General features: G+C 39.7%; 2 protein-coding genes across 6 annotated transcripts in view; one reads left to right on the top strand and one right to left on the bottom strand.

The window, feature by feature from the left end:
- The window catches only part of CCDC68 (coiled-coil domain containing 68), a 33,468-nt gene extending 31,132 nt beyond the window's left edge, over nucleotides 1–2,336 (top strand). The window contains exon 10 of the mRNA XM_081315690.1: nucleotides 1,597–2,336. Within this exon, the coding sequence (XP_081171816.1) occupies nucleotides 1,597–1,645 (49 nt within the window). The 3' untranslated portion in view covers nucleotides 1,646–2,336. The remainder of the gene's footprint in view (nucleotides 1–1,596) is intronic.
- A 4,797-nt stretch (nucleotides 2,337–7,133) lies between these two features.
- Nucleotides 7,134–24,694, bottom strand: part of RAB27B (RAB27B, member RAS oncogene family) — a 42,894-nt gene continuing 25,333 nt past the window's right edge. For all 5 annotated transcript variants that reach the window (XM_081315684.1, XM_081315688.1, XM_081315685.1 and 2 more), the window contains 5 exons: nucleotides 21,232–21,403; nucleotides 15,536–15,621; nucleotides 14,710–14,813; nucleotides 12,626–12,749; nucleotides 7,134–12,205 (listed from right to left, as the gene is read on the bottom strand). In XM_081315684.1, coding sequence (XP_081171810.1) covers nucleotides 12,016–12,205; nucleotides 12,626–12,749; nucleotides 14,710–14,813; nucleotides 15,536–15,621; nucleotides 21,232–21,384 — 657 coding nt within the window. In that variant the 5' untranslated portion in view covers nucleotides 21,385–21,403 and the 3' untranslated portion in view covers nucleotides 7,134–12,015. The remainder of the gene's footprint in view (nucleotides 12,206–12,625; nucleotides 12,750–14,709; nucleotides 14,814–15,535; nucleotides 15,622–21,231; nucleotides 21,404–24,694) is intronic.

Raw genomic sequence — 24,694 nt, 5'->3', positions numbered from 1 at the left:
ATTGTTTTTCCTGTGAGATATCTGGCAAAGTTTTTGCTCTGGGAATCAACCAGCAGACTAAATTTCTGCAATGTGCAAATATTCTCCAGAAGGTGGGGCTACAGCATGCAGAAAATACATTATAGTTATAGAAATGAGTTTATCCTGGGGGAAATCTTTCTAATACTTGGTCACTACTTTCATTAAAATAATTAGTTCACAGAACCAAATTACAGGGAATTCTGATATATCAAATTCGGCAGTCTTTAGCTAATTCAGGCAATCAGTCAAATCATAGTCTTTGCTAATGATATTGAAAAATGCCCCTTGTGGTTTGAGTTTTCCAAAATGTTTCCTATTTTAATTTCCTGCTTCAAAATAACTTGAAAACAATTTCTAAAGGTTGAATTCCCTTTTCAATCTGCCATCTTTTGATTGAATATTATCAGAATCTCTCTGTGTGTAGTAGATTAATAGCTACCGGTACCTTTAAATGAAAAGCGCATACAATTCTTTCTGTAAAATTTTGTGGGAAAGTACTTAGAAGTCTAACATTTCTATTTGTAAAACAAAATTTATACAAAATTTAATCTCATATAGGAACCATTTTTGGACTGTAATTCTGCTCATGGGTTTACAGCACACCAAAATTTTTCTCATAAAGTTTTAAACATTTAACTATTGAATGATTTGTCCAACATGGCTCTTTTTTCAGTTGACAAAATAAGAGCATGGTAGTTTTTAAACTTTGATTCATTTTCTTCTGATTACTGCCATTAATATCTACTTATTAACTTACTTTAAAAATGATCTGCAGTTTCAAAACATTATCCTAATACCTAGAACTAAGTTGATATTACTCTGAAAATTTGAGTTCAGTTTATTGCATTTTTGTAAATCCCATATCTATTTACTTAGCATTTTTCATATTTTTTTTCTTACTTCCTTCCTTACTGATTTTGTTTCTCTATTTTCCTTTTAAAATGTTCAGGAAAAATAATTGTTTTAAAAATGATTGGTTGGATTCACTTGAGCTAAGCTACAATCCTGTTTTGGTTGGTATTTTGGAGTTGATATGTTGTGTGAACCCAGTCAATTGTTATTTGTTTATTCAGTGAGCCATGGTTAAATATACCATAATTTAATGTAATGCATGAACTTAGTTATTAAGTGAAAATGATAGTCATGAATTTGAATCTACATGACAAGTTAAACTTCAGATCTACTTTATTGCTGACCTGAAAAAAAAACCTAACAAAAATATAAAACTGGAGTAACAGAACATGTTAGAATTTCTAAGAAATTTTTGCCACATAGGCTGGTTGGGTTTTCACTTTAAAAAAATAATCAAATTATTGCCCCCTTTATTTAGATCAAGAGATAGATCTTGTCACTGTGGCTCCTAGTTAATATTTATAAAGCAAGTATCTTAAATGCTGTGGACCATTTGTCAACTGAATTTGACAACTGTTGATCTAACACAGTTCTTAGGATCTCTGAATAACTCCTTCCTCCAGATTCTTTGAATAATATCAATACAGGATTAATTTCCACAAGCTAAACTAGATTTTTCAAAATGGTACTTGCCCAATTAAATGTTTCTTCATCTTGTTCCAGGATTGATGAAAACTTGCCGTACATTGTGATATCCAGACGACGCAAGTAACCTATTCCTGTGATGTCTAAATCTTCCTCAGATCCATTACAAGGATTGTTATTTCTTTCCAGAATAACTTTTCTATGCATTCCATTGGATTTACCTGGACAAGGAACTTTGGTATCAGCTAACAAAATTTATCTTTTGAATTAATGTATGGAATCTTAAGATGGTCTTCTAAGGGAAGAAGTAAATTCAGATGTGACAGAAGACATCCAGGAAGCTGGGACATATTGTATGGAGAAACAGATTCCATTTTTAGTCATGTATGGGCACATTAGAAGCATTGTAGCTGATGGAAATGCATTGGCTTCAGAACTCATTAATCCATAAGGACAAATTTCCCCCTGCAAGTTCTATAACATGCATCTGAATCTACATTGACAAATATTCTGGAGGACTAAGGCAGCTGGATCAAAGATACAGTGTACAGCTCAAATATGTGGTATGGCTGAACCACAACTGACTATTAGTTTTCTGAGAATTCTCTCTTCCTAATTTTGGATACCAGACAAGAGAGAGAAAGATGGACCAGCACTTATGTGGAGATTGCATTAATCTAATAGAAAAATCTCTCATCACACTGAATTGCAGCTCTTAGTATTATATTTTATGGGCAATTATAAGTAAAGTGCGTATAGTCAAGGCTATGGTCTTCCCAGTTGCAATGTATGGCTGTGAAAGTTGGACCGTAAAAAAGGCTGAGTGCCAAAGAATTGAGGCCTTTGAACTATGGGGCTGGAGAAGACTCCTGCGAGTCCCTTGGACTGCAAGGTGATCAAACTGGTCAGTCCTAGAGGAAATCAACCCTGACTGCTCTTTAGAAGGCCAGATCCTGAAGCTAAAACTCAAATACTTTGGCCACCTAATGAGAAGGAAGGACTCACTGGAGAAGAGCCTAATGCTGGGAAAGATTGAGGGCAAGAGAAGAAGGGGACGACAGAGAATGAGGTGGCTGGATGGAGTCACTGAAGCAGTAGGCGTGAGCTTAAATGGACTCCAGAAGATGGTAGAGGACAGGAAGGCCTGGAGGAACGTTGTCCATAGGGTCGCGATGGGTTGGACACGACTTTGCAGTTAACAACAAATAAGTAAAGTGAGCCTTAGCAAAACCTTGAACAGAGATACCTCTTTACAGCAGGGGTCCCCAATCCTGGTCCGTGGACCAGTACCAGGCCGCTGCGTGCCAGCAACTGGTCCACACAAACAAGCAAAGCCCTATCTGTGAGATGCAGGCAGCACACAAAACCACACACCCTCCGGTCCACGGAAAAACCTTTCTCTACGGAACTGGTCCCTGGTGCCCAAAAGTTTGGAAACCTCTGCTTTACAGCATTTCTAACCCCCTAAGTGATTTTGAATCTGGCAAACTAATTATAATGTTATGAAAAATGATAATTTCTGAAGGAAGCAAAATACCTCTGGGAAGTGCAGCTAAGCACAGAGCACACAGTCCTGAAGCCATCATTATGCCATGATTTAGAATCGGTAAAATCTAAGTGTTCTGCATAGAGCCTCTTCTAGGCAGGTTCATCTAGCGGTATGCCTGAGGCAAGAAAATAGGAACATCTATTTCAGTTATACCTGTATAAAAACAGATTGTACATTTGGCTAAGCCCTGTTTTATGACAGGGCAAGAACAAGTTTCCCCATAATTAAATGAATAAATTATTTATTTATCTATAATGATTATAGCCTCCTTAGATTATATTTCAAGAGCAGCTTGCCAGGACTGTCAAAACGTAATGAGGAAATGGACAATATAAAAGCCACGAAATCAAGAAAGATCTGTAGTGTAGTTATCAGGATAAGAAGTGTTGTGTAGTGGGTTTCTTGCGAGTAGGAGGCGAGACGAGAGGGTTCAAACAGGAACATTGCTTTATTGTAGAACAGGAACAGAACTGAGGCTTCTACGCAGCTACTTATATGGTTGGCCACTAGGTGGCGGCCAATAGGTTTGAAGGAACCTATTCCCGCCCCAGACCCAACCAATGATCGTTCTGGAGACTGCATGTCTGAGCAGCCAGCGACCGTTACACAGACACCCTGATTAAGTAATCTCAAGCAGCATTCAAAGACACGTGAAAACAGTTCAAGTAAAAGGCCCAATACATTACAAGAAGGGCATCTAAAAATCTCAAGGACGGTCTCTCTAGTGGCCAGTATGATAATGAAAGGTAAGGTTGGTTGTTTCTTGGTCTACCGCGAGATTTATGCTTAAATCTGGCTGGATCATCTTTTGCACTGTAGCAAAATAAATAACTGATATAATGTTCAATCAATTATTTAAGCCACAAGACGATAAGGTAAGCCAGTGAATATTGTGGATGGAACTATGAATTTAGCTGAAGGGAACCTTGTCAGCATAATGAGAGGAACCATGATTTGATTATCTGGATTCCTGGGAATGATTCAGGAATGCAATGAACGTCTCTTTTCTGCTTCAGTCTAACCCAGGGGTAGGCAACCTTGGCTCTTTTATGACTGGTGGACTTCAACTCCCAGAATTCCTGAGCCAGCCGTGCTGAGGGGAAAGGGAGAGGTTTCCCAGCTGAGCCATGTTGGCTCAGGAATTCTGGGAGTTGAAGTTCACGAGTCATAAAAGAGCCAAGGTTGCCTACCCCTGGTCTAACTTTTCCTCTTCACTTTCTCAAAAACATCATGTTTTCCAAGGCAGGGCTCACCGCAGAGCACAGGCTATTCCCTTCAGAGTGCAGCTACATTAGTTTTTCTGCTTTAAATGTGTGCCTATTTTGGGGTGTTTTCCACTTTCCTGCTCCCTACACTTGGGCAATCAGAAAATCTTTTTCCCGATTAAATTTCAGGGCTGGGATTATGGGTGGGCCTGGCCAGTGACAAAGTATTGAAGGGACCAGATCACCATGAACATCTTAGCTAGCAAATGGAAACAATGGCTTTCATGTTATCCCAAAGGTTGACATTCATCCCAAAATAGCTAGTGTTTTCAAGTTTTTAACAGCAAATATGTCATCTTTAATCTATGTGGTCACTAGGAGTCAAAAATGGCTTGATGGAGCATTATGTTTTGGTAAATACAGACACTTCATTGAGAAATACCTGTGATGTCCTCTTCTGCTTTGCAGGCTGTTGCTTCCATTTCTCCCTAAAGCACAGCCTCGGTCCGTTCCCTTTTTTCTGCCATTTAACCCAACAGTATATTATTCATTCTATTCCAAGCATTAATAGAAAAGAGCCAGGAAAAGATTTAAACATATTTGTAAAATTTCTGAGTACTATATTTCTGGTTGAAAAAAAAAATCTGCTTTACTGTATCCTATTCAGACACTGTTATCTCTTACAAATGGATAATGCTCTCATAATGTAGAAGATCTGATGCTTCAATTTTTGCGATTTCCACTTTCGTATTCTTCCAATCTGAAATCTAACCTATCCAAATTATGCAGCTTTCAAATATCCCCCAATGCTTTCAGAAACCAAAAATACTAGAAAGAGGATGCACGTGCTCCAAATGTTAAATAAATGTTGATCATTTGAACCTTGGGCATCTTTTATCATTATGAAAACCTAAAGGACATTCCCTTACATCTTTCCACATGATTTATTTAGTAGTGCCGACATGGTAGTTGCTGAGCTGTTCCCAGAGATCACTATTAGGGCAAATTGTAGCATTAGATTTTATTTTATTTTATTTTATTTTAATTCCATTTATATCCCGCCCTTCTCCGAAGACTCAGGATGGCTTACAAGCTTAGCAGTAGCCTTCATTCTATGTATATGCCTGCTTATTAGGGCTTTCACACACACCCCAGCGGCATTATTACAAAGTCAGCTTATTGCCCCCAACAATCTGGGTCCTCATTTTACCTACCTCGGAAGGATGGAAGGCTGAGTCAACCTTGAGCCTGGTGGGATGCGAACCTGCTTGACTCTTACTAAAGCTGCATTTGGAAAGTAAAAAGCATATACTGTACTGGAATTACGGGCGGTATTCAGACTTATGAGCTGTCACTTATTGACCATGTGAAGTTATAATGGCCCTACAAAAAGCTATTTATAACTTGTGATTGCAGTTTATGATGATTTTCCCAGAAAGTGGGTTCACTTAATGACTGCCACATTTATGACTGCTGTGTTTGCTTAACCACCACAAAAATTGTCGTAAAATTGGGTCAGGCCATGTGCTGACCCACTTTACGACCATCACAACTTGCAACTTTTTTGTGCTAGGCTCAATTACGGTTGTAACTTGAGCACTACCTGTATTTATTTATATGTTCATAGCCCGCTTTTCATACAGAAGCTGGAGGTAGAAGGCAGGCTGTTCCTGCCTTCCATTTTTTCCTACAGCTCTGTAAGTTGAGAAAATTTATAAATGTAGGTATGCATGTGTGTATTTACGTATGTGTAAAATCAATATCCTGTCTTTCATTCAGGAGCTCTTGGAGATACACATTGCCCGTTTTGGTTCTGCAATGTCCTCCTTCAAAACCAACTTTAGACCATTATAAAAGTTATACCCTTAACTGAGGAGTAGGATTTTAAATTCCGTATTTTTTCTTTCCAGATGGGTATAAAGGAAATACCTGGCAAAGTAAAGAGAAATACAGGCCTTATTCTCACTTTGGATGAAGCCACCTGCTCATTCTCCTACCTAGCTGGGACCTGTTCTATCAATCTTCCTAAACTTTTCCCCAGATGCATTTGTTAGGACCTGCAGCCATCCCTCTCTTTGTTCCTGTATAGTTGATAAAAGATTGAAAAATAGATTCATCTAGACCAGAGGTATCCAATCTTGGCAACTTTTAAGACTTGTGGATTCAACACCCAGATTTCCCCAGATAGTGTGGGAGTCTAGGAGATCTTAAAGTTGCCAAGATTGGACACCCCTGATTTAGACATTGTCCAGTTTAATCATGAAAGCAAAATAGCAGAATAAAATAATTCAAGCCAATGCAATGAAAGCAATGCTGTTGATACAAACCCATAAAATAATCATGTTTTTTGACTATCTTGAAATAGGGACTAGATAATGTTATTTCCAAAAAGTTCCAGCAGTCTTATATGACAAAAAAGCAGATAAAAATGTACAACTGAAGAGTGAAATAAAACCCAGATCCTGCAGAGGTTGGGTATAATCTCTTTCAAATGAACTCCCCCAACCTTTGGTTCATAATCGTTGGTAATTCAAGGAATTGTATTCTTAACATCTGGAGGGCATGAGGTTAATATTTTTTTAAAAAAAATACTGGGACTATGGTGAATAATGTATTCCAATTTCATCCTTTTTGTCTAGATGAGTTCCTACACCGAAGCCATGATTTCTTAAGCCATTTTTGAAAATATCACAGATGAGTTCCTACATGGTTGTAACTATAGCATGTGAATTCACATGTGCAAAGCCAGAATGAAGTAAGAAACATTATGACTTAGTGTGACATCTGCACACTTTCACCATTCTCAGACACATTAGATCATGTTTGCTGTTCAAGACCACAATCCACAACTGCTTTAAAAATGAATAGTTTTTAATTTCAAAAGAACAGTGCAGAATTACTGAACTACAGAATTACATTCCTTAGCCATATTGTATAAACCCAGACACCAATGGCTACAGTCTGATAGTATGTATGTATGTATATGTGTGTACTCACACACACGCTCACACACATAAATACATGTTTATATATCACTGAAAAGCAACAGCATAGTAGTAGTAATACAACACGGTTAATGACTAAGGCTGCTATGCTGGCAGTGCAGTCCATCTAGAGAGAGATAATTCAAACACCTAGCCTAAAGAATGTAAATCTTTAATTTCTACAGAACCGTCTCAAAGACCAACAGAAAACATGCTCAGAGTTATCTAACTTAAGGGCACACTAAAAGCAAAACAAAGTAAAGGGGGGGGGAAGCAACTGATCAGTCATGAGGCTCTTAGTGTTGAATCAAAATCTGAAAAGAATAATTTCAATAAATATATTCGTGCGAAATACATAAAGTACCTTGAATTATACAGATATATACACTGAAAATCCCACCATGGTGGTAGAGCAATGGCAGTTGGAGAAGATTTAAGATTCAAGAAGCCTCTTGATTTAAAAGTTGGGGTGGAATCGAGTTTAGAAGAGCTTCAGGGAGGGCCTTTTTAAGTGTAAGAAGAGGGGGCCATGTTTCTTAAGAAATATCCCAATGAATTTGTGTTAAATGGTATGAGTTGAGGGGGACTATTGATAAGAACAACTAAATATTTAACCAGACGGCCTAGACAGACTGCAGGACTTCACCCCTTCCGAGAATACCATATGATTGTAAATTTGTGATAACTTTTCTTTCCCCCCCCAATTAATCCCCTTTGTAAGAAGCCATAACCATGTGACTCAGATTATGATGCATTTGACCTTTAGAAGAGCTGCTATCATGCACTTATTTTAGAGAAAGGAAAACATGACAGAATTCCTTACAAGCCTTGAGGATATTGTCGGAGGACAGCCATGTTAATCAATGGTACACAAACTCCTCCAGATTACTAACCTTGAGCTTCAAGAGCGTATCTAGAAAGTTGACCATGACGGACACCATCCAACTCTGCCTCAGTTGGACTGGAGAAAGAAACCACCAAGGCCAAATAGTTTCAGTGGTCACTTCATGTAATACCAGACTACAGAACACCTACTGTATTGGGGAAGGTAGATTTTCATAACAAAACAGCAGCAAAATGACTAGTTTGAACACTCTGTAAGTCTTGGTAGAAGACTTCGTTAAAAGGCTGCTGGGCAAATACAGGAACATATTTTCAGTGACAGGGACAACAACCTTCTCTTAAATTTATACTGATTTATCCCATTGACAGTAATCATTAGGGACATCATGTGCATTTCATCAGGCAACAGCTTTGCTCTTCAGAGGCTTTAACAAAGCAAACAAGATCCTTTCACAGAAATCAAGCTGGTGTGCAGTTTTTGCTGCTGTAATCTAATGCCAATGGTTGTCAATAAAAGCAGGCAAAAATGGTTACATGGAAGTAGCAGTTCTCTAGTTTTTTCCCCCCTCAACAATTATATATGGTTTATGAAAACATGGTTGGCTTAGTGTGCTTGGATTATGTAGATCAGGGATCTTCAAACTTGGCCCTTTTCTGACTTGTGGACTTCAACTCCCAGAATTCCTCAGCCAGGCACACTAGCTGAGGAACTTTGGGAGCTGAAGTCCACAAGTCATAAGACGGGCCAAGTTTGAAGACCCCTGATGTAGATGGTCAGAAGCACAACAGAAGCACTTGAGAACTTGGCTCATTACAGCTGAGTACTTTTGGATAAAGGGGCATATATAAGAAGTGAAAAGCCATGGGTCTATCAATCATACAAACACAACATCCAATATGTTGATTCAAATATTCATGAAACCAGGTCAGAAGAGGGAATTTCATACCATGTCTCAAAAGGATCAAAAGGAAGCCTTGGAAAACTAGCATAACATGTTGCCATTACAATTGTTCGTCAATGAACTGCAGGTGAACTTTAATCACATATTCAATTATAAGTAGGATTATTTTGGCGAGCCGCTAGTTACGAACTATAATGGCAACACAACCTACATCAATATATTTAATATCAGTCATATCCTGATGTCCCTGATGAAATAGGGCCATAAAAGAAAGATAATGAAAGAATTATTGATGTGATGTGGAATTTGAGTTTATATTGAAAATGCAAGATGGATTCCAATATTGCCATCTTGGCAAGTTTTTAGTTGCATCAAGCCAGTTTCAAAGGCTATTAATAAGATGATATAATGCCAATCTGGGAAGTCAAAGCAAGTGTTATTATGGATTAAAAACTGTCCTGATAAATGTTCCCTATAAACATCTACATTTTATGCATGCAGGAGTTTAGGTGTCCATAATGACAGCTACAAAACCAACAGCTATTTTGCCTTACTTAATGCTGGGGAATATTTTGTGTACACAATATCAAACTTCAACATGCATGCATAAAACATTCACTCGTGGGTATTTATGCTGAGACAGAGGCATGGGCAGAACTAATAGGAATGCTAGTAGGTAACCCAGCATGATTGAAACAAATTGATGCCCGAGAATAATTGTGCCTTAGGAGTGGCTTCAAGTTCTTAAGTTGCTACTCCAGTTAGTAAGCAACAAAATATATGTATGTTAGTGTGAGAGATTGGAATACAACTGTAATATATTAGGGCCTCTAGATCAGATTTATAATATCAGAAGATCCAAAACTGTCAAACTGAATGTAAAAAAGTTCTGAATGACAACTTTCACTGTCAGCTGGGATTCCTCACTAGATCAGTCATATGCCCAAATTTTGCACCAGATAATCCTGTTTACTGCTCTGCAACAGAGAGCCCTGAATCAGTAATAACAGCTGGGAATATTAAGGATATATAGGTCCAATCTCTTCTTCCATTGGAAAGCTAAAAGTTATAAAATGGCAGAAATGCAGGAAAAAGAGATGAAATATTTATTCCTCACAGTGCAAGGCCATATAGAAAAGGAGATATACTTTAATGCACAAAGAATCTCTTATTCTTTTACACTTAGTTAAGTGCAATGATTCTCAACCTTGGTAACTTTAACATGGGTGCACTTCAAGTCCCAAAATTCCCCAGCCAGCACTTAATAATTGTTAATTTAAATACTTGTTCAGGAATTCTGGAAGTTGAAGTTCACCTGTCTTAAAGTTGCCAGGGTTAGGAAACACTGCTTAAGTGTATTCCCCAGCCCTTGATTTCCAGCAAAGCATTCTGAACCCAAGTAAATACACTCCAGATTTCATAGAAAAAAAACATTAGTATTTCCCAATATAAGTGGTGAGCAATTAACACTAGCAAAAAGTGAAGACACTTCTGGGATTTTGTAATTTCCCATTTCTGAAAATGAGTTCTGCAGACTTACAAAAAGCAGTAAACATCTAAAAGTGTACTGAAGGTATTACCGTATTGGAATAAAAATGAAAATCCAGATATCACCATGAATATATTCTTCGGCATTATTTCTCTTTCTGGGAAATGTGCTCACATTTTGCAAACAGAGATATATGTTTAATTACTGAGAGACTGATGCAGACCATTGTGATAAATATTACAAACAATTCTTTTGCTTTGGATTGGTAACCTGAAGAACCGGGTGAAATGTACTCTCTAGCTTAGAAAATGGTGGCAGGGAATTGCAGACAATTTTGGAATGGCTGAGTTGCAAAAACAGACCTTTTAAACCAGAATGGCATCACAGAGAAATGGTGCATAGTAGAAAGACAATGTCTGTTTTTGTTGCAAAGACGTGCATTTGGCTCATCATCACCATTATGATACCATCATCCTATTGTGCTTGGCTCTAAAGTGTACACATCCTTCACTTAACACTACTTCTACTGTAACAAAATTATTACTGAAACTTCCTCTTCTTTGTTCCTGTTTTTCTCATCTTAAGTGGTGGAAGTAAAAGAAAGGCATTACATATTGAATCAAGACACTGCTTTGGACAGCTAATATTCCAGATCAACATTGAACATAGCTTCATGTTTAGGAGGTGCTCTGCTCGTAAAGTAAAAGCACGAATAATCTTGTGTGTATATACAGTATGTGTTAATTAGAACATTAGAACAAATAAGAAATGTTAACTGTATCCACATGGAACTTAATAAATACATACTACCTCGTAATGAAAGGGGATCCCATTGGAATATCACTCTGTGTCACCAATGAAATACTTGGCCAAGTATTTCAAGGCAGATAGCACTTTTCAGCTTTGAGCAAACCTCGTGGTTTATACCTTTCCCAACACTGTGCTACGTTGTATGGACATCTTCTTTCTACAGTCCACCAACCTCCAATGCCGCCTAATGACTACATTGGAGTTTTAATCAGATCTCGCCTTATGAGAATAGCCAACTGAATGAAACAATTATTAACATTTTTGGTATTCAAAAACATAAAGATGCTTTACAATGAGCCACACGATATATTCTTTGGGGTGTTTTTTCATCATCTGTTTAGCAAACATATCATGTCCATCATAATAGAAGGCAAAGAGATGGCAAATGATGGCCCAGGCCAACAAAGACAACCCCTTGTTTTATTGTAAAGGTGTCTCCTAACATTTCAATTATCCTCTCCCCAAAGCAGCTATTTTCTCTATTTACTCGCCTATTGTATGAAGCAGAAAAGAGCGTCTGGATTTTCTATGAAGATGGTTAACACCTGTTTGAATGCAGAAGCATGATTTCTCAGCATTGAAAAACAAAATCAGGCTTGCTTAAGACAACAACAGCAGTCTCATTTGGTCCGTGGAGTTCCAGGTTGAACTGAGCATTTGGTCATTCTGTTACTTTCTGACTTCTCATTCCTTTCCTTCAACCTGAATGGCCAAGTCAACACGCACATTTCTTCTCTTCAGATTTGGACGACACCAGTTTTCCCGAACTCCCACCATTGGCTGTGTCAGAGAGCTGAGACTTGTCAACACACTGTTCCATTCGTTTCATTATTAAGTCCAAGAGTGTCTCCACGGCTTTGTCCACATTTTGGCCAGTCGCTGCACTTGTTTCAAAGTATGGGATGCTATGACAGGGAAACATCAGAAGTATTGTAAGATATTTCAAGAGAGGCCAGTTATAGCAATAACCCTACCGGTTGTTCTTCAAAGGAGAGCTTGCATTTAGTTCTCCAAAGCAAAAGGACTTCAACAATAAGAATATCAAGTCACTTTCTGAAAGGCCATCAATTCTGCTGAACTCATCCCTCTTCCCCCTCTGACAAAAAGAAATTCTTATTATCATTAGTACTTATCCATTCAGAGATTACTTTAAGAATCATTGATGTCAATGGCGGGGTGGTGGTGGGAAATAAACATTACACTTGGTTTTCTTCCTTGGAAACCAAATGTCTTGGCTATTTCATTGTGTCCTTCGGCGTCACTCAAGAGGAGTACATCAATGCCTCCCGAGTTAGCTGAGAGGACAGCAAGTTTGTTTGACTTACCCGTATTTGTCTGCAAGTTCTTTTGCTTGTCTTTCATTGACCTCCCTCTGATCTGATAGGTCAGCTTTATTTCCAATTAATACTATGTCAGGGTTCTCGCAATAAGCATTTGCTTGCAACTGACCTAAAGAAAGAAAACGTAGAAACTTGGTAAGGAGTACAGAAATGTTGCCTTGAAACAGAGGAGCAGAAATCATAGTTACTCTCAGCCTTTCCTAACCTGGTTTCTTCCAGTTGTGTTGCTCCAGGCTGATAGATGAAATATGGGCAAATTCACTACCTATTTTTACATTTAAAAAAGTCTTATGATACAGTAGAAATAGGATGGTTGGTGTCTTATTGTCCAGAATACATTGTGCCACCCAATAAATCAAATTAACATCGAGATAATAAATCTGTAAATGCCAACGAGCACTGCTTTTCTTCTCCGCATCACAGCTGCAACAGGAATAAAGCAGGTAGTCCTCGATTAACAACCGGTGTTGCTTAGTGACCATTTAAAGCTATGATGGACTTTCCCTGAGCTACGTATGACCTGGTTCTGGAGTTCGGTTAGCGGTGCCCCAACCCAGTCACATTATCACATTTTGGTCATTTGGCAACCAACTTGCATTTACAGATGTTTGCAGCATCTTGCAGTCACATGACCTCAATTTTTGGTGGGTTTTGCTAGTTTCTGGCATTTACTTCTAGTTTCCAGCAAAAAATAAAAAACACCGCCCATTGAGTAGAACAGGTGTGCTTTAGTGACCATGGCGTTCACCTAATGACTGCCATTTTGGCTTAGCAACTGCCACAAAAAAGGCTGTAAAATTGGGTGCCATCACATAGCAATTCAATAATGACTACCACAACTCATGACTATAATTCTGGGCTCAATTATGGTTGTTAAGTCGAGGACTACCCGTTACTCCCATAAATTTCAAGCAATTCATATACCTTCTTTTAGTAAGATTTAAACTAGCTTGGGCAGGGTTCAGCGTTTTGCAGAAACATGATATGGTGGTGATGCTGTAGGCCAGGGCTTTTCAACCAGTGGTACGGGTACCACCTGTGGTACATTGGCACCTGGCAGGTGGTACGCGACCATCCTAGAAAAGTGGTAGCGGGGGAGGGGAATGAGCTGAACCGGTGGCAGCACCGCACAAGGCTGAGCAAGAGATGGCTGGAGCTGCAGGGCTGTCAGGGCTCAGCGGAAGCGCCAGGATCAGTGCCAGGCTCAGTGCTGATCCCGGTGTGTCTACTGAGCCCAGAAGAAGCGCCAATCAGCTGTAATGTTGCAGCATCTCCAGGGTCTTGTGATGTACATTGAGATGTTTGGCAACTGATTCATATTTATGACGGTCACAGAGTCCCAGGGTCATGTGAGGTGTCCAAAACCTTCTGCAACCACCCAGCAGACCGGGGGAATAAAAACCAAACACCCCCCACCCCACCCCCGCTGTCAATCCTTAACAGAAATGCTCACAACAATGAAAACCTCGGACAGGAAGAAGAGCGCTGCCGGGCAGGCAGGTGTCTTGCTCGGCTGTGGCTTGGGGGGCACTTTTTTCAGTGCCATTGTAACTTCAAACAGTCACTAAGCGAACTGTTGCAAGTGGAGGACTATCTGTATTTCATCACTTTTTTCCTTTTTTTTTGGTCCTCAGGTTTTTGACACCTTGCTAGGCGACTGGTGGTACTCGGATGTTGCCATATCCTAAAAGTGGTACAATGGGTGAAAAGGTTGAAAAGCCCTGCTGTAGGCTTCAAGGAGGGGGCAGTGCTGGAGTGGAAAAACAACTTTGTCAGGTCAAAGTGAAAGTCCACTGGTTTCCTAAAGCTTCCATAAAAGGTGTCTTGCAGCCAGTGGCCAAGACAAAGAACGATCCAGCAACCTTTACAGGCCATCTTCAGAGGGGAGCGCACCTCGCTTCTAAGGTACCTGTGTGTCTTTAGTTGCCGAGTGTTTAATCGTATCAGGAGTAGCTGACATAATTCCACTCTCTATGGGGGCTGATGTTGCATTAAAGGTGGCAGATTCAATGCCGCTGAAGCTAAAAGAGCTTAAGGCTATAAGGGAGGCAGATGCTTTTTCCACTTACTCATCCAGTTTCTGACATTTAAGAAGCTCTGTTGACTGGTGAGATCAAACATTAGCAAGAAGCCCATGGCATCTCTGAAAAATGCTGTGGTGAGACTTCTGAATCTGTCAGGAGAAAAGGAGTGAAAGGATCAATATACAACATGAGCTGTAAGGAAAAAAAAAGAAAACAATGGGTATTAGGTAAACATTTCATTGCTGAAGTTTTTAAAAGTGCTGCAAGCAAACAGATAAATGACGAGGCAAAGTTTTAATATTGTCTTTACAGGGATCATCAATCCTTATCCAGAATGACTGTTCCAAGCACAAATCTTCCTTCAGGTTACAAGGCAACCCCGGGGATGATTTTATTTTCTCTTATGATCTGTTCCATTCCAATGGGGATTTGTGTTATAAATTTCCCTTTGAGTACCAAAAAGATGGGCAGGAACAGCCACAGGAGATTTTATCCCACCCAGGGACAAAGAAATTCTGGGAGTATGGCTCACACACCTTCAAGCAGAGAACTTGATTGTGTGTGTGGGTTTGTGTGCGTGTGTGAAAACTTCAGACACTACCCTCAGTGTTCTGTGACTTTTAGCAATTGTTCCCCTGAAATGCGACATTCCAAACTGCTTCAAATCATTTTTTTATTCAAAATGCCAAATAATCCAAATTAAGAACTAGCTCTTAAGCTTCCTTGTAAACAGTAATATGATGTCAAAAATGATAATAAAAAAAAATCTCTGTCTTGAAAACCTGCCTGAGTTGAAATGACAGATTCTAATAGAGAAATGTTTCCCCTTCCAATTATTTCTGCATTGGACTTTTAAGTTCTTGCACATTACCTCTCTTGCCCAGCTGTGTCCCATAGCTGCAGATGGACCTTAAAGGCTTTTCCAGAAGAACCACTTGACCCCTGGCTGTTGTAAACCTGAAACATACCAAATAAAGCTTCACTGTTTTATTTCAATGCAGGGAGAGTTACTTATTTAAAAGTTAATTAAAAACGAAGTCGCAATTTGCAAACTGAAAATGCCGGACAGGAAAAGATGCTAAGCATCATATGATCCTTTTATGGATTTTATTCCACAGTTGATTTTGGCAGCCAGCCCAGCGTTTATTGAAGGAATGCACACAGTAAGAATTACAATATTGACACGGGAAGTATCCGTCTCAAATATCAGGGATGTCCAACCTCGGTAACTTTAAGACTTGTGGACCTCCACTCCCAGAATTCTCCAGCCAGCATGAGAAATGCCGAGCTTGGAAATTCTGGGAGTTGAAGTCCACAAGTCTTAAAGTTGCCAAGGTTGGACATCTTGATCTAGATGATTTCATAAGGGCTCAGAAGCTAAGCGTGCTCAGGCTAAAACAGTACACAGGTAGGAGACTTCCATGAACACAAAGGTTGTAGGCTAGACTTGAGAAATCAAAAAAACTTCCCAAGGCAATGACAAGCCGCTTCTGCAGTATTGCCTAGACGTTTGCAAAAAACTATCTCTGAAGCCACCAGAAGATGAAATCAATTAGGACGCTTTAAACTTTATGTTTACAACGTCAGACTGGAACTGGTGGCTCTTCATTTGTCTATATAACTTTCTGGAGGCATTTCATCATTCATTCTTTCAACTTTCCTTACAGAGTTATTGAGTGGAAGAATAACATGGAAATTCCTTGGAGGCTGAAAGATGGATGTATAAGGAGCAAACTGGAATTCTTAATATCGGATTTTTTTTTTATATCCCACCGTCATTATTTTTACAAATAAATCTGAAGACTGCTTCAGAGTCTGCAAAAAGGTAGTCACTATCACACAGCCTAAGCTGCAAAGTGTCTGGACTTTGGACTACCCAATTAAGACTAAAACAATAAACTAATTTCTTTGTTTATATATTTTCCTTAGGCAATATCTTTCTAAACAGCACAGCTGCTGCATGTTTGCTCTCCTGTACATACATAGAAGATTTAGCATGTTGCTTTGGTATAGAAAAGATCTGAATTGAAGAGGTGACTCAGCCATCCCTGAACAACTCAAGAAGAAACATATGTCTTTGGTCCAAGGCAATAAGCAAGATGTTCCACTTGAGATTTTCCATGAAACTGAAGACTGGAGCAGTAGATGGCCCTGCACAAGTGAAGGAGAGAGATGTGTTCAAGGCCAAAGAACTTAGCACGAGAGCGGGTGAGAGGAAACTTTGGGGGGGGGAAAATGGCCTTCAACATTTCACCTAGAGCAGGGGTGTCAAACTAGCCGCGTCACATGGAGCAGTGGGTTAATGCCTCCTTAAGTAACACCAGCTGCCTGCAATTAGTGCAGGTTCGCATCCCACCAGGCTCAAGGTTGACTCAGCCTTCCATCCTTCCCAGGTAGGTAAAATGAGTACCCAGATTGTTGGGGGCAATTAAGCTGACTTTGTAATAATGCCGCTTGGGTGTGTGTGTGAAAGCCCTAATAAGCAGGCATATACATAGAATGAAGGCTACTGCTAAGCTTGTAAGCCGCCCTGAGTCTTCGGAGAAGGGCGGGATATAAATGGAATTAAAATTAAAAAAAAATGTGTCACAACATATTATGACTTTTTTCACCTTGCCGGAGCTGGGCCTGGGCATGGCTTCTGTGTGACGCATCTGGCCCGTGGGCCGGCAGTTTGACACTCCTGACCTAGAGGAGCTAGCTTTCTGAAGTACAGTACACACTTCTTATTTCCCCTGTCATTCCAATTAAATGGCAAGAGATTTTAAAACGTGCAAAGACTAAATAGCACCTGAAAAATGGCATCAAAAGTTTTAAAAGTTATGTTGGCCACTGAAGCATTTGTGGTTGGGCAAAATATACATAAGTTTACATTACTTTAAACGCAGCATATTTTTGCCTACAACCCTTACAGCCTGGCAAACTATTAAGTCATTAACACAGCACACACTTTTGTTGAGACATATTGCTGTTCTATTGCTTTAGCATCACCAAAGATTTGTAAGAAAGTAGTGTGTGCGTGTGTGTGTGTTTGTATGTGGGAAGTACTTGTGTAGAAAGGGTTACTTAGCCAGCTGTGGCAATCTCTGTGTAATTTAGCAAGCTTTGTAGTGCACCTTCCTACACATCTGTGCTTAGAAGAAATTCCTTAGCAAGCCTTGCAGAGGTTGCATCATTCTATTGCTAATCACGCTTGTCTATTATCTGTAATCCTACTTCAATAATTAAGATAAAGAGGACAACACCAGCTCCCTAATCTAAAGGAGAGGTGTGCACCTGCTAAGGATTCAAAGCATAAAACCTGATAAACATACTTTTAGCAAAGTGTCACTTATCTAGATTCCTAGGTTATTAATCAAATAGGTCATCAACCATGCCCAGTTGCCATCTAATAGGGACCCAGTCTTCCCTAAACATATCCTTGACTGAGGTTCCAATGTCTAATGATATGATCAAGTCCTTGATGACATGTATCACCAAGTGTTATTGTTTATACTCTCTGTTCCTTTCTGGTATAAAGAGATGGTGAAACCCCCAGGATAGTTTGAATATTGGTCTAGACCAGGGGTAGGCAACCTCGGCTCTTTTATGACTCGTGGACTTCAACTCCAAGAATTCCGCTGACTCAGGAATTCTGGGAGTTGAAGTCCACGAGTCATAAAAGAGCCAAGGTTGCCTACCCCTGGTGTAGACCAAACATCTTAGGATGGTGCTGCATATTTGCTGACTCCAAGTAGACTATCTGAAGGGATGTGGATTGGTATATCTTTCTCTATTAACTTTCTTAATAAAATCTTTTGAATCCTAAAGAATCCAGTGGCTCCTGGCTGGCCACTGGATAGCAATACATGTATTCTTCTCCATGGGAAACTAGATCCTGAGTAACAATCTCAATCACCCTGAGACAGTTAGAAAGACACACAGTTTCCATCTACCAAAACCAGACATTAATATACCAGAAGGATTCAAAAGGTTGTGTTTTGAGGTTAATATCTGTGGCACAAATCACTTATGAATTTAGCATGCAACGGGTTGAGAAGTTGGCTTCTCAAGTAGGAGGCGGATGAACATTTCAGAGAAAGGGATCCTCAACACAGATGTTTGCTTTGGGTGTCAGAATATATAGCTGATATTTAGGAAAGAAACATTGCATCCACAAAACCCAAGAAATGTGATGTTCCCACAAAGCTTACAAATTGTACATTGCTAACATACTTTCTCATCCCCAGATCATAAGAAATTAAGCATTATATTTCTCTGAAAACGTTTGTCCTGATTACATACCATAATTATAATCTATTATTAAAGTATAAATGAAAAAAGAAACAAATATAATAATATCTGCATGGGGCAATTTGTTTTAGAAACAAATCTTCATTCTTTCTATGGACAACTTTTTTTGGTAGTTCAAGATCTCAAATTCACTCTTGCTGTTGCAAAGTTTCATTTGTAACCTGCAGAATCCATGCACTGTTGACAGCAAAGTAAAATAAGCTTAACAGTTGTGTGCAAGTGTGCATGTGTGTGTGTACACACAAAGAGAATTATCTGGGTCTGTGTCCTGTAATAACATTAAGCAAACAAGTAGGCAAAATTGCATTTGGGATCCTTTTTTAAAAAAAATCCCTTTGAAAATGTTAACTCATTTTCTGTGTCAAAACAATATATTGCAGTCTTGCAGCACCCTGTCAGTGGATCTTTTCTAAGAGAAAACCAGTATAAGGTTGTTTCCTTTATGCCCTGCGAAAAGCGCTTTGAGTTAAATGAGTTAAAGTACAGTAGCTAATAGTTGCAAACACAACACATGGAGGCTTCCAGGAATAGCAATTTCTCATGTGTGTGTGTCTATGACAATTCTAAATCCCACCAACAGGAATTGTAACCACCATGGGACACCATATGGCTGTGACGTGAGCTAGACTGAATGAATTAAGGAGGAAAAGTTCATTTGGATACCCACCCATACGTGTGTGTGCGCACAAACACACACACACACACACACACACACACACAGAGAGAGAGAGAGAGAGAGAGAGAGAGAGAGAGAGAGAGAGAGACTCTCTCACACACAAGATTTTAACTATAATACCCCCTCCAAAAAAAATCCTTGCTGTTCTCATCTAGTTTCTACAACTGCTCATGTGCCAATCCAGAGGTTTTTGAAATCCTACAAATACTTTTCAGCTTTGATCTGCAAAACTCCCTTAAGAACTAAGCAAACAGAGGTAACACAAAAATGCCTATGTGCCATATGACAATATGAGCTCCTATGATTTTAAAACCCCCGCTGCTAAGTTTCTGAGCAAAGCAGAAATATAAATAATACTAATGTTTGGAAACATTGATATCTATGATAATATGGCAAATCTGAAAGAAAAAGAAAAAAAAAGACCTTAAACTGTCTGTGAGGTTTCCAGACTGCTTCGCAGACTGCAGTGTAAACAGCTTTGAAAGTACAGAAATCAAAGCTTAATAAGAAAGACCGATTACAGGTAGACTTCGGCTTATGTTTAAAAGGATATTTTGGGGGAAACATAAATCTTATGATCCAGTCTCGAAGTGCTGACACTGCCCGGGTCCCCCCACCATGGTCACATGACCATATTTAGGATGCTCAGCAAACAACTTGCAATTATGGCCGTTTGTCACATGATCGTGATTTACAATGCATTTACCAGAAACTTCTGCGTTTCTGGCAAAAACTGCTCCATACTGAACAATGGGTTCACTGCCGGCATCAAACGCCCTTCGCCCAGTGCGCTCCCACAGGGAGGGTCTGCTCAGGGTTCCGCCGGTGAGAGATTGCCGGCGGGTGACACCCAGGGATAGGGCCTTCTCAGTGGGAGCGCCTGCCCTCTGGAACCAGCTGCCAGTAGAGCTGAGGACTGCTCCCGACCTCCGATCATTCCGCCGGGGCCTGAAGACCTGGCTCTTTGAGCTCTCGGGCCCAGGCTGAGGAGTAAATTTTAACTGGGGTTTTAATGTACAGGGTGAATTTAATGCTTTTTAAATTGGTTTTAACTTTTGTATGTTTTGATTTTTAATTCCCTGTAAACCGCCCTGAGTCCTCAGGGAAAGGGCGGTATACAAATGCAAATATTAAATTAAATTAATTAAATTAAAGACAAACTGGGTTTGCTTAATGACCACTACAAAAAAAAAGAAAAAAGAAAAAGTCATCAAAACAGCTCCGGTCAAATGGTAATCTGCTGACTGTCACAACCTAATTGTCAGGCTCAATTATAGAGGATGACATATAAACTGGGAAGAGATGAAACAATATATACAAATGCCGTTTTGGACTAAATGAAAAGACTGGTCAGTTGTCATACAAGTCAGGTGAAGGCTACAAAATACAGGGCAAAAACCACACAAGGAAATGGATATTGTCTCACTGAGATGTTGAAAATATTTCTTTTGAGAGAGTGGAAGCTTCAGGAAGGTTTTTCTGCCTCCTCCCTCCCTCCCTCCCTCCCTCCCTCCCTCTTTCTCTCCCCTTTCTCTCTCTTCTCTTTCTCTCTCTCTCTCTCACACACACACACACAGAGACACTATGAAGAAACTCACCACACGCTTTTCTCGAAAGTCGATGCCTACTGTCGTAATGAACTTTGGGTTGAACTTGTTGTCTGTGTATCTATACAGCAAAGTGGTCTTTCCAACCCCAGAATCCCCGAGGGCCAGGAGTTTGATCAAATAGTCATAGTCCCCATCAGTCATAATGCTGACCTGGATGAACCTGAAAATCAGGAGGAAAGGAAGATTAGTAGGAAGGAACAAAAAGAACAGAACTTAGCATTAAGGACCCATAGGAATGCAGTATTAGCGCCCTTGAATTCAGCCGCTTACCAGCTCTCTGCCCTATTTTTGACCGAATTTCTCCATCAGTCCTCAGCATAGATGGAGGCTCTACCTCCTGAATATAATCTCTTCTTTGCATCCTAGCAGCAGGCTTTTTTTAAAAAAAAATGGGCCCCTGAATACACAAAGGTTCATACACAAAGGGACATCTGTTTTATTGCCGCTGTGGATTTCTTACTCTTGTTCAGCTTGTGATTTAGTTTATTTTTATTGTTGTGCTCGATATTCTGGTATCTTTGCCATAGAAAATAAGGCTTCAGAGAGGAGGAAAATCATAAAAATATATTAGTACTAAATTTTCATTACAGTTTAGGCTAGATACACTGTTATTTTTTTTATTTTCCTTTTTTTCAGGAGCTGAAAATAGTCCACCTAGAGTACTTCTTTCATTTCATCCATAGTAGAATTCTGTGGGGTAGTTTCAGCTGAGAGTGCACGTGATAGATTGATTGATTTGCTAGATTGATTTGTTAAGACGTATGTTTTGTTGTCTTTTTCCTGCAGGAGCTCAAGGCAGGGTATGCAGAAACTTCCTGTGTGATGGATTTGACTAAATCAACTGACCAGCCCAAGTCACCTAGTGAGATTCCATGGTTGACTCCATAACCATAATCTCCATAACCACCAAACCACACTGGCTTTAGAGTCAGATGACTCCTAGTTTCACAAGGTATTTGGTGAAGAAAGATGTCTATGGAGATTCTCAGTCATCCAGGTCATGGTTGTCCCAAAGCTGCTTTTTCAAGAAGCAACTGGACTATCTTGTTTTTCTTTGAAGACGTTTCGCTTTTCATCCCAGAAGCTTCTTCAGCTCTGACTGCTCTGACTCGTCAGTCAGAGCAGAAGAAGCTTCTTGGATGAGAAGCAAAACATCTTCAAAGAAAAACAAGAAAGTCCAGTTGCCTCCTGAAAAAGCACTTATGGCAAAGAAAGCTATTTCTTCAGTTCCAAAGCCATGTAAAGTAGAACCTACTTTTATGTATTTAGCAATTTTCTTCCAAAAATAAAAAAAGAAATATTAAAACTAATCCATACCCACCTTCAGTCCTTAAAGCCAATTAAGAACTAATGCAAGTAGTCCTCAATTTACAACCATCACTTAGTGACTGTTCGAAGTAATGATGGACTCTGAAAATGGGACTTACAATCTGCTTTTGAAGTTCTGATATCCGCCCCACCCCCAGTTACATACGTATGTGAAATGTCAAAGGGTTCTGATAGTTCTAGGCCAAATATGAGCAAGAGAGCACCTTGTAAATTTTCCCAGGAGGAAAAAAGGTTGTGTATAAAGCTAGTTTAATTCTAAATTCAAACGCGTTTTCCTTCTTCTCTTCTGAAGAAGAAATGGCTACCATTTTAATATAACCTCCATCTGGATCCAGTTCTTGTTGTCATTTCCTATCCCAACACTTGCTTGCTAAAACTATCCTACTTACACACAGACACAGACTTGTGGAAATAACAGCTACTCACCACATGCAGATTTTAGGAGGAAGTCTCACTGCCTAACTACTGATCAAAAGAAAAGTTTACCCAAGGAATCCTCTTTTTAAGATCATGAAACAACACATCAGGGAAAAACATGCTAACAGTTCCATTGCTGGCGGTTTCAGCTATGGAGAAAGTATCAGTTCAACTGAAGTTCCCAGTTTTAAAAACAGGGTAAGGTAACCATCTTCAAATATCCAAAGGGGTGTCAGATAGAAGAAGGAATGGACTTACTCTCTCTCATCCTAGAAGGCATGGTTAGAATCAGTGGGTTAAAATTACAAGAAAGAAATTCAATTTAGACATCAGGAGGAGGAATTTGCAGAACAGACCACCATATGAAGTGGAAACTTCTCCATCAAAAGAAATCTTCAAACAGTGGTTGGATGTTATCTCTATCAGATGTTCTAGCAGATCCTGCACTGAGCAGGCTGTTGAACTAATTGACCTCCGACATCCCTTGCCATTTTATGACTCTATGAAGAGAAGACCGAAGGCTGCCAATTATTAAAGAAAATTATCATTTCCCCTATTCTTTTTCCATTAAACAAGAATGCATTAACCAGGATTTTTTTCCCTCCTTCTCCCATAATAACAGAACTTGGAGTCACTCAACTAAAGTCAATGGACTGGAGCATACAAAGACACACCCACAAAAACACCATCCTGCCATAAAGTATCACACCAGGATGTCTATGGAGATTCTCAGTCATCCAGGTCATAGTTATCCCAAAGATGCTTTTTCAGGAGGCAACTGGACTTTCTTGTTTTTCTTTGAAGATGTTTCACTTCTCATCTAAGAAGCATCTTCAGAGCTCAGCTTCTTCTTGGATGACAATGGACAATAATGGAAGGGGCACTGCAATTACATATGAATATCATGTAGGATCTAAAGGGCTTCTAGACCAACTTTCCCAACCTGACATTTCCAGATGGAGTGGAAGTGCAACTCCAGTTCCCCACTAGCACGCTTAGCCACATTTTAAAACTGACCTTAGACTAACTGTGTCCGGAACTCTGCAGTCTCCCTGAACGAAGATAGAAATTAAATTTAACTTGCTTTGAACCTCCAAGTCAATTACTGGAGATTTTATTATCTTACTTCTTCATGCAGCTGAGTCAGACTTCATCATCGTGCCTGATGAGTCTCAGCTAATAATTCACACCATTGGCCTTCAGGCCCTGTTAGGCTTTAATCAACTAACTTCTTTCTGTCTGAAATTACAAAGTCATAAAGACCTATTGACCACTCTCCAATTGCTGCTGGCGGGAACAATCGTTTCTTTGCTATTTCACGGCTTAATGTTTGTTTTGGAATTATACAGGTTTTTGTTGTTGTTAGCTGCGAAGTCATGTCTGACCCATCGCAACCCCATGGACAATGTCCCTCCAGGCCTTCCTGTCCTCTACCATCTTCTGGAGTCCATTTAAGCTCACGCCTACTGCTTCAGTGACTCCATCCAGCCACCTCATTCTCTGTCGTCCCCTTCTTCTATTGCCCTCGATCTTTCCCAGCATTAGGCTCTTCTCCAGCGAGTCCTTCCTTCTCATTAGGTGGCCAAAGTATTTGAGTTTTAGCTTCAGGATCTGGCCTTCTAAAGAGCAGTCAGGGTTGATCTCCTCTAGGACTGACCGGTTTGATCGCCTTGCAGTCCAAGGGACTCGCAGGAGTCTTCTCCAG

This window comes from Vipera berus, assembly GCF_964194415.1.
Source record: "Vipera berus genome assembly, chromosome: 2".
In the NCBI taxonomy this organism is placed as follows: Eukaryota; Metazoa; Chordata; class Lepidosauria; order Squamata; family Viperidae; genus Vipera; species Vipera berus.
Note: the sequence above shows the minus strand (reverse complement) of the source record. Positions and strands in the feature narration are given on the sequence as shown.